This window comes from Pygoscelis adeliae, unplaced genomic scaffold (assembly GCF_000699105.1).
Source record: "Pygoscelis adeliae isolate BGI_AS28 unplaced genomic scaffold, ASM69910v1 Scaffold659, whole genome shotgun sequence".
In the NCBI taxonomy this organism is placed as follows: Eukaryota; Metazoa; Chordata; class Aves; order Sphenisciformes; family Spheniscidae; genus Pygoscelis; species Pygoscelis adeliae.
This window is the reverse complement of record NW_008825546.1, coordinates 119,459-130,004: the sequence shown is the minus strand read 5'-3', so window position 1 is coordinate 130,004 and position 10,546 is coordinate 119,459. Positions and strand designations below refer to the sequence as shown.

The 10,546-nt window shown below is 40.8% G+C and overlaps 1 protein-coding gene across 1 annotated transcript in view; it reads right to left on the bottom strand.

Moving 5' to 3' along the window:
- Positions 1-10,546, bottom strand: part of MTMR3 (myotubularin related protein 3) — an 82,344-nt gene that overhangs the window by 18,499 nt on the left and 53,299 nt on the right. Inside the window, exons 9-11 of the mRNA XM_009332031.1 lie at positions 9,216-9,329; positions 2,420-2,625; positions 2,067-2,196 (exon numbers count right to left, since the gene is read on the bottom strand). Coding sequence (XP_009330306.1) covers positions 2,067-2,196; positions 2,420-2,625; positions 9,216-9,329 — 450 coding nt within the window. The remainder of the gene's footprint in view (positions 1-2,066; positions 2,197-2,419; positions 2,626-9,215; positions 9,330-10,546) is intronic.

Sequence of the window (10,546 nt, the reverse complement as noted above, 5' to 3'; positions counted from 1 at the left end):
AAACAAGAAAGAGGGAAGAAACTAAAAACTACACTAAGTTTAATTTCTAAAAGAAGCTTTTTCATAAAAAGAAACCACTGTTGCTGTGGGCAGATGAAATAATCTGTTTACGAACGTTCTGTAAGGAGAAACTAGTACTTGAAGTTCGGTAGGTATTCCAGACATTGCAACACAGCACAGCAAAACAGGAAAGAGTTAGCAAAGGGTTTGCGTATTTATTTTCAATGTTTCACTTCACATTGCAAAGAGCAGAGCACAAACCTTCGGGAATAGCGATATTGCTGTGCTCAAGGTTATAGGATGTTTTTAAAAAGACTGAGAAACATCCTAAGATACTGCAAAGCATAAACAATATTTGACTGGTAAGTTAGGGATGTTCTTAAATTTGGTGAACTCATGTATATTTTTATACAAGTTATAGATTTCTTTTCCTAACCACTCAAACAGGCTGGAAGGTTACTTCATTTACTGCTTTATTCTGAGTTTTTCTATTATGAGGAACAAGCATCACACACGTGAGAAATACTCAAAGCTCAGGAAGACAGAAGATGGATGGAATTACTGAGCCTGCCTTCCAGTGCTGCTATGGGATGTGCTCATGCAACTCTGCTCTGCCAGGGAGGCAGTATCTGTACAGGCAGGGTCCACCAGGCAGAGGGAGCACCTAAGAAGATGCAGAAAAATACCAATTCGATAGTCTTTCCTGGATTTAGCTTTCCTCTGTCCTGATGCTTCTACCCGCACAAAAATGATGACGTGATAGCTAAAATGACCTTTTCTACAACAGAGAAAAAAATAATCAGGATTCAGAATATGGGATATGGAGTGCTCGCACAGGAAAATGCAGCAGTCTCTTAAAAGAGCATCTTTTATATCATTTGATTTCTTAACTGTTAAAAGCCCAACAAATTCTGACCCAAACCAGAACATCCTGTTAGTGATAGACTATGTAACTCCAGCCAGAAGCGACTGACAGTATCAGACAATTTAAGCTTTTTTTTTGTCTTTTTACTGAATTATGTTATAAATAAAGCATAGCATAACGGAAATTTTTATACAGAGAGAGCGAAGCAAACTTGGCAATACCTGGAGAAAACTCATCAGCAAAAAGGAAGCACTTAATGCAGGTCAAAGTTATTGAAGGTGACAAGCTGTTTGGAAATTTTCTACAAAGAATTCAAGAACCAATATATAGGAAGAAAATTAACCTTCTTGTATACTCTGCTTTTCTGTTTTGAAATGTTACTCTTTGATGAGGTGATGAGGAGTTATTTAATAGTTTTGAGGTGTTAAATGGAAAATTCATCTTTTCTTACTGGTGGCTACATATCAAAGTGCAGCTATTGCAGCAAAGACCAAAACAAGAGTATATGGTCAAAACAGCTTTTGTTATCTTATCTACAGTTTTTCTGTCCGGGACTTTTTTCTAGACTCTCCACCCACGGAATTTTAACGGGCTGCATTCATATCCAAGAGTGACCATAAAATAATATCTTGTTTACAATACCAACAAATTTACAAGTGCCAAAGAACACAGAAAGTGATAATTGCAAATGTGTAACAAATGCAAGATGAATCAGGATTTCAGTTGCTCTGGGTTATGACATAAATGCTGAAAAATCTTTCAGCTTTAGAAAAATTGCTGAAAAGTTGTCTTCTGCACAACCATTCTAGCATATTATCATCCTCTACAGTTAGTGGATTTTTACAAGTTTGTCCAGGTTTTTTTTAGACATTAGCACACTGGACACCTTTGTCTCGCTCTGGTTTATATATTTGACTCAGCAGGGGAAAGCTAATGAGCATATTCCACACAGTTCAGCATTTACTGATGACTGTTACCAGCTGGTTTTGTGCTCTAAGAAACAGACTTAATTACAGCTAAAGCTGTCCTTTTGAAGGGCTGTGTGATAGCTGCAACGATCCAGAACTTCCATATAGATGAATAGCACTTGCATCCACCCAGTCTGTTAAATATGCAGTACTGAAGTACATCAGTGTAATTATACTTGAGCAAATCCTTTTGATTAACCTAACAGAAAACTGAGAAGAACCACCGCTTACCTGGGCACTCACAGCCTCCACCTTTGGCTCTGTTCGCCACAGCTGCTGCGTAAGATCGTGCGTCTAAGATCAAAAGCTTCTGAGGCTGTATTGCCAAACTCTCTGCTCCTGAAGCATTAGAGATGGAGGAATCTGGGGAAGAGGGTACGCAACTGAAGAATAACTGAAGGGATGCTTCTGACATTGCTTACAACAAAGATTCACTCAAGTCCCACAATGCATATGCGTTGCACATAGAGAAATTGGAGAATGCCTGATTAAATCCAAAGGACTGAATCTGCTACAGTACATGTAAGAGATCAAGCTTTTACATAAAGCTCTGCCCTTTACAGAAAAGGAACAGTGACAAACTTACCAAATTCCACATCAGAAAGGTCCCCTCCATTGGAGAAATCTCTGGAACAATTTCCATTCATTAATTTGTTACCGTTGGACCTCGAATCTGAGGCACAGGCTTTGGCTACAGACTGGACAAGGTGTTCATCATCTGCATTCCTCCAGCCCCACCAACTGACCTCAGGTTGTCCACAGCGGGAAATAACTGCTCCATTGCTCTGGTGCCTGAAAAAGAAAAGAATAAAAAGAACAGTGGTGCATAACTTGAAGAACCAGGATGACAAACAGAGGGCATGAAAAATTAAATGGTTTACTCCAGTAGTTTAATTCCTGTCGGGGACCTCTCTATCGTCCAGCAGTTATCCTCAACCTGTGATTCAGCGGCAACGTATTCCAAGTGCTTCCCTTCAAAATGCTGACTGTGACCACACGGTCACTGAAAGGTGAAAGTCAAAGCCAAGGTCAGGAAGAGAAAACAAAGCATCTTCTCGCTCAATATCGTTGCCTGTTGGCCAGTGAAAGCTGGGGAACATTTTGGAACAGCAGATGAGGCATTAAAGAGGTACTCAACACCTGCTGGAGAGTCAGGTCTACGGCTGTAACACCAGAGTAAATAGGAAAGTTCAATTTAACTTATGCTGATTTTAAAGCTAGAAGGCAGGAGTAAAATCACAGATTCACTTTTTGATGAGATTTTTAAAATCACAACATACCACTACTTAAATCTGAAGAATGTTAACCGTTTTGGTAGGAAATACTGGCAGAATCTGGCACGCCTTCTGTCTGACCATGTCTAATGGTAACCCAAAACCTTACTCCTGTACATCGATGGTATCCATTTCTAGAAAGGCATCACCCGTGAATCACAGGAGGTGGTCCTTGAACACTGCAGAACCGTATCTAGAAGCCAGTGTATTCTAGGTATTGTTTCACTAGCTAAAAGGAGAAGAGCCTCTCGCATCTCAGGATGCTAAACATCTGTAGTTCTACTCATTCTGAAGTTTGGTATCGGCGTCTGTTGGAAAGGAGCGGCTGTGCCATCCCCTTTTCAGCTTCTTCTCCTCTACACGTGGGTCTTCTCCATCCCTTTTCCTGACCCTCTTTGGGCAGTGTTTCATCTGCTGCCTCTCAAGCACCAACCGTGTCTAGCAGAAGAGCACCAAGGAGCTGATGAAAAGCAACAGTAGCTCTTACATGTAAGCACCAGTGTGGTGCCAGGCTGGTAAATAAAGTCTACAAGCAAGTAAATTTTGCTACAGACACCTAAGTAGCACTGAAAAAGGAAATATTGTTTATTAACAGAATATTTTTCTTCTAAAATGTGATATAAATTGCAAGCACTCTATACACTGATAAAACTTCAGGGGACTGGCAAATGGAGTACAGAGATGAGTCTATCAACAAAAAAAAAAAATGCCAGGGAGATAACTGAAGAATGACCTAACTTGAACATAGCTATCTTCTTCTGGGGAGTGACATTAAAAAAAAAAAAAATCTGGTTTGTTTTTTTCTTTTAAATGTCTGAAGAGTTAGTATTTTCTTAAATTTGACCTAGCTTCTTGTAGTACACATAAAGAACAGATTTTAAATAATTAAAGTGTATCCAACCATTGCAAACGTACTGTGAAAAAGATTTTAAAACTCTCCCCTATAATCTATTATAAAAAAAGAGTACCGAAACATATTATCACTGTAATTTCACTTACTGCCTCCATGCTGGCACATCCCACTGCTGCCACCAGAAATGTAATTCCCCATTCACCAAAGTGTTTACATCTGGCATTAACAACGTTCTCCCTGACCTTCACTAGCACCACCCTGAACCCAGAGGACCTCAGGCAGGAAGGGAAGCCCAGCTGTCCGTACGAAGAGCTGCAGGTGGAGTGGCCAAAGCAGAGAAGAGACACAACTTCTCTCAGGCCGCGTGGCGAGTCAACGATGCTGAGGAATGGCACACCTAGGAATATTTACTCCCTGCCTCATGTCCCATCTGAAATATCCTACCATTTATCCACACACTGCTCTTCTCTATTTAAACGGCCTGCAGATACGCACCCCTTTAAGCAAAGGTGCCTCTAGGCAATGCCGTTCTTGCTCCGGAGTCCCACCAGAACCCCATATTTATAAAGTATGCACATGCCAATTACAGTTCCTATATGTTACGATGCAGCAAAGGATTTTCTTTTACTCCTGCAAACAAACTGGCCATCTCAGCTTCATGTCAACCAGGAGTTGTTTAATTCCCTCTAATAAGGCAACTGCACAGAATGGCGAGGGTTAGCCGAATCTTTAAGCAAATGTAAACAGTTGACTTGGAGAGCCCTGAACAGGAAGAAAGCCCACCCAAATCCATAAATCTTAACTTTTTTCCCTCTCACCACTCTAATAAATGTTTATGGAGGTGTGACAAGCTGGTTTATAATTTGTCGTCAGAGCTGTCAAGCCCCCGTCTGGTGCTGAGCAGCACCACCTCTGCAGTGTCGCTGCGGGGCACAGCAGTAGGCGGCAGCGACTGCCTCGTGCTACTCATTCAAAGGCAACACTTACATCGGGTTAAAGCTCCCTGTTGCAAAAACTTAGAATTATTAAAATACCATATCACAACCTATTTAAGTATTTTTCATAGCTCTCTTGTAATCGTTTCATATACAATTCCTTCACTGAGAGGAAGCAACTGACACCCTGCATTAACCGAACCAAAGGAAAAGCAATCCGAACGCCACAGCACTTACACCAGGTGCCAGCCGACTGCACGCAAAGGAAAATGCATTTCTGCTGAAATGAGTAGCCTTCAAGAAACAGCTCTATTGATATCAAATTAGTTCAGCAAAAAATAGGTGCCAATCACTGAAAGGCCACCTACTTCCCCACTACGCTTGCACAAATAACAAAGGAAAATAAAACATCATTATACGTGTAAGAAATCTATTTTAAACACTCAGATAAGCTCATTTATTTTTCCGTATGTTCTCCCAGATTTCATTACTACCTGCCTGCGGAATCATTTTCATAGGTTCACAAACAGTTCTATTTTCATCTCCAGGTTCTTGCCTGCCATTTATACCAGAAATAATAAAGAATCATTAGGCCAAAAGTTGAGTTCCTTGATAGCTGTGAAGCCCTACCACTCCTAGGCCTGCACAAATATGCAATGTTCAGATGTACCAGCAGAAATCAGCAAACAATTCTATTTACGGTCATGTTGGAGGTCTGAGGAATCACACTCATTCCAGCCGGACTGGCCATGGGAACAAAAAAGAGCAAATAGTTTAAGTGTGATTCCGAGGTCCCCAGAGATAGAGCTGGGGATAACATGGTGTCACTCAGACCTCAGTCACCAAGAAAAGACTTTAAAAAAATTAAAGCAAACCCTCCACTGCAAATTTCCTAACCCTCTAGAGACAAAGCAACATGCAGCCTCCCTACAGAAACGAAATAGTAAATCACCATGAGATAACTATAAAGCCCTTATAAAGCATTGTATAACCGTATGATGTACGGTACACCTCTGCACATGCTTAATCTTCCTTGTGTTCAAGCAACCTTTTGAGCACAACAATAAATCCACCAAGTCCTTGTAACTACAAAGACAGGGAGGACTAATGAAGGTCTGAATAGCTCCCTCCACAGTATTTCTTAACTACCAGTACTTGCAACTGGGGGGGGGAAATCATCGCTGCAATTCACGAATATAATTCGGCAAGTATGGTACATGGCAATTTTCTGTTTGCCTTGGCTTCCTGTGCTGGCAGAAATGCCGCCTGCATGGGTAACCACCTTCAGCAGTGGGCGAGACAAAAAGACACCTTCAACACAGCTAATTTCCAAGTAGGTTCTCGTGAGTTGAGGGCACTGTTTATGTAATGTGTGAAGTCCTCCCTTTGTCTTTCCACAAAACCCAAAAAGGCTTCTCCCTAACATTGCTTTTCGGGGACCAAAACAGATAAGCTACAAAAACCATGTTACAGCCCAGATTTATCTACATAAATACATGCCTAGATTTTAAAAAATTGTAAACACGGAGAAAAACTGCAGAAGCTGGGTGTGAGATTTTTCTAGAAATCTGATCATAAAATAGAAGCAACGCTCCTGACAGTTCAATCTCAACTGGGTATTTTTGAAGCTCGCCTCTGAATTCAGCCCGCTCAGCTTTTCAGCCTGTGCATACTGTCATAGCCCTTGAACGCTTTACGAGAACAGACAATGAGGTTTTTGTTGCCAAGTGTCTGTGTCTCTGGTCTCTCTCTGTCCCAGTGTTCAGTATCTGAGATAAATTATTGGACTAATTTTAAAACATCATTATTACTTTTTTTCCTCCTGAGGAAAAGCAAAAAGAGCAGATTTTTTTAAACGTGCTCAATAGTGGAACTAATAGTCCCAAAATCATCTTCAACAGATAAAAAAAAGCTGAATGAGCTTTTGCCCATTACTCCTCCAAAGTAAAAAAAAAAAAAACTATTTTTATGGCAACATATATAGAGAGAAAACTATACATGGATTTCCAATCATACAGATCATCAACCACTAGCTGATGTGAGTTCTATTAGAGCGCAGAATGATGAACTGGATGTCTTGAAAAATCTATTACTAAATGTCAAGATAAGGAAAAAAAGAAATCAAAAAAGAGAAAAATTTTTCTCCCACTGATTTTAAGATTACAGATGAAAAACTGTGGTAATTTAACATACATAGTGTCATCAGAACTGCAGAAAATTGAATGCCAGGGATTAAACAATTTCCATCTATGAGGTCTTTCGACCATTTAAATCACCCTCCCATAAATCCCCCATAACGCGAGCTGTACCCAAGACTGCAAAGAAGGAGGTTTCCTTCTCCTGCAGAGCGATGAAAGGAGGAGGGACGCTTCCCCGTGTTAAGTCGGCTTGCAGGTGAGGTGACAACTGCATAAAAGGCACAAAGTGGCCTGAAATGCAGTGTTCAAAGTTGAACACAAAGCCATATATAAATTACACTATTCTCTTTTGTACATATAATATACATATATATGTATTTTGTACATATAATATACATACTTGTATGTACTACCATAATAATAAAATACCTTAAGTCTTAAAAAATTAGCATATGCTGGAAAGCATTTTTTCCCCCTCACAGAGCTGAACAGAGGATGGAGCAATTCCTTAACATTCAGAAAGAGACTATGCTAACCCCTTTATTATTTGGAAGAAAAAGGAGAAAAGACAGGAGGATTGAAAGATAATGGTCTGCTGCCACAAGGCAGTTTGTTCTCCTTTCGTAGAAGAAGAGCTCTTAAGCTAGGTAAATAATGCTTTGTGGCCTACTCTTAACACTTACACACTTGCTCCTCCGACCCAGGCCATACGAATTTGTCAACTTTACTGCTCTCTAAATTCAGCTTGCCACTCAGAGAACAGCTTTTCCTTTCTGCCTGTTCAGAAGGAATGGGCGGCTAGGCAGACTTAATGGCATTATCATTATTCATTATCTTTTTGATCCCTTTGTCATCTGATTTTTTTAAAGAGATTTTAAATATTTATGGGAGGATAACTACACCAGGAAAGTGGCCAAGGTATTAAATGATAGGTTCCAGAATATTTGGAAAAAAAACAGATGCTGAAACATATTTCTTACTAAAGCAGCTGCCAAAACCCAGTTATCTCAGAAAAGCAATTTGTCATGAAGAATTGCTGGACCCAATCTAAGGAAGAGACTGTCTGATTAAAACTATCTAAAATATGTAGATAGAGCTAACACGTACATTCTTTTGTAATTTGAGTTTTACATCTCCCTTAAATAATTTTGGTATTTGTCCTTGTTTATACTGCAGTCTGAGCATTAGCCAGATAAGAATTAGAGAAAAACCAAAGGAGTACCTAGCCAGAGGTGCCATTTATAATTTCTTCAGCTGTGTTGACGTCTTCATCTTACATTTTTTCATTTTCACATTAAAGAAAATAAAACCAATCTTAACTGAGATGACTGCCCTAGGAATGACTTGCAGGAGATGCAAATGCCGAGTGCTCCTGCAACATGTGTTTGGAATTAAAAGATACAAGCCATTATTCCTACTCGGAGTGAATGTGTAGTAAGTCTGTCTTAACCTCATTTATGGCTTGACAAAGGCCAATACGTACTGCTGTATCACACATTCTTGGAGTTTTGAATAGGTATAAAACAATATATATACAGGTAGCAAATGTAGAGACAAAGACCCCAAGCTAACAGGTCATACTTTGCTATCAGTTAAATACAGGTCTGAACGTTTTCTCACGCGAGGGGTTCCTTGTCATCCTTGTTTAATATCTGAGCCCTTAGGGTGGTTTGTGTTTCGTTCCGAGGTCCTGTTCTCTACGCCACTTCTGGGATCCTTCTGGAGTGGAACAGCAGGACCTCACCCCTGACAGAGTCCCAGGGTGGATCAGCTTGGGTACCACGCCACCAGGCAGCAGGGACTGTGCCAGGTTTTGCTGCCTCTTCCCAGCCTAGTTCTCCAACTCTACCCTAGCAGGTCCTGGGCCTCCAGGGATCTTTTAATTGTAAAAGATCCAGGGATGCAGCATCCCTCCACATCACGTTATACATGCGAAAATACAGCAAGATGCAAGCCAGACCTCCCTCTACTTTGAATAAATTATAAAAATATTATTTTAAAATACCTTTAACACTTTTGCTAAAGTCTGTCAGGCTCAGTGAGGGGACACCTGGGGCCCAGAGGAGCCTGAACACCTTTCGTTACAAGCCAAGATTCCCAGTTACAACTTATTTCAGCTTTTATTTGCTAGAACACCCCATTTACAGCGTGGGGACAGCTGTTCCACCTGCAAGAGCCTCACCTGTACACAACAGCAGGGATACGCTTCCAGGACCGAAAGCTTGCCACACTCTCTAGCTCTTTATCCGTGATCCAGGCGGGAACTATGATTTCCTGGGGGTAACTACCACAGAGCCTGTGAAAAAAGCCGTGCAAAGGGTTGAATGTAAGTGGTACAGAGCAGTTACACACTTCCCAGACAACACACACAAATAAACAGCATAAGCAACCTGACAGCTGTTCATCTCAGCAAACTGCCATTGTGTTAATTCCTGTTTCCTTGTATGCTGATAAACTCCTTCACATATACAAAAAGCACTGTGAACATCGAGGTGCCTAAATGCATTTCAGAATTAGAAGATTCAAGCTAGTGTTTTCTCGGGAAATTCGCATGTAGGCGATTTTTAACTCCAGCTGCTGAAATAAACTGGACCACAGAAAAGAAATTCCACGTCTCTCCACGCTGAAGAATTAGCCACTGAATTTCTGGGTCACAAAACACAGAAGCAGAGCAACCCTGGGCTACTGGATTCAAGACAGAAAACGTGTGTAAGTGCGGACGGAAAAAGTACATTGGCTAATTAACCCTCGCTGAAGGCAGGAATCTGAGTGCACTGGCTTACGTTTGACTGGCTAACTGGAATTTTCTTCTACTAGATGCACCTCCTACTCCACAATTTAACTAATAAAGCCATGACTGCAATGAGTGCAAGCAGTCAGTAGTGACTGCGATATATTGCTGAATCATAAACTAGTTCATCCCCAGTCCATCCCCTTAAAGAGATGCATCTACTGCACAAGAAGGACAGACATGAACACGTGTCTAAGACCATTCTATTCAGAAAAATGTATCGATCATCCTGAAAAAATGCTCTTTTCTCAAGTGCTGGCCACAAGAAGGAAAGGAGTAGTTTGTGTCATTCTGCTTCCATATGACTTACAAAGCTTTTCCCCTTTTCTTTAGTATTATATATGTAAGGGATAGCTATTTTTTCTTCCCTAGCTTCCCTAGCTATTTGGAGACCAAGACAGATACTCTTCTTGCAGTGACACCAACTACCAGCTGCAAGTCATTATCCTGCAAAGACAGAGCACTGAAACATGTTTCATCACAAAGTGTTACTGCTGGTTTTGCTCTCAATCGGACTAGGGATCGGCCAGTACACCCTGTCCTACCCGCCGTGAATGGAGGAACACCCTTCCCTGCTCCAGCAGCTAGAGAAGAGGACATTTGTCTATGCTTTCAGGACCACAGAAAGTGTTTTATTTTCAGGATCTACAAGCTTAACTCTTCCAAACCAACCTTTTGTTTAATACAAGTCTTTGTCATAAGTTAGAGAGTAAGACACAATA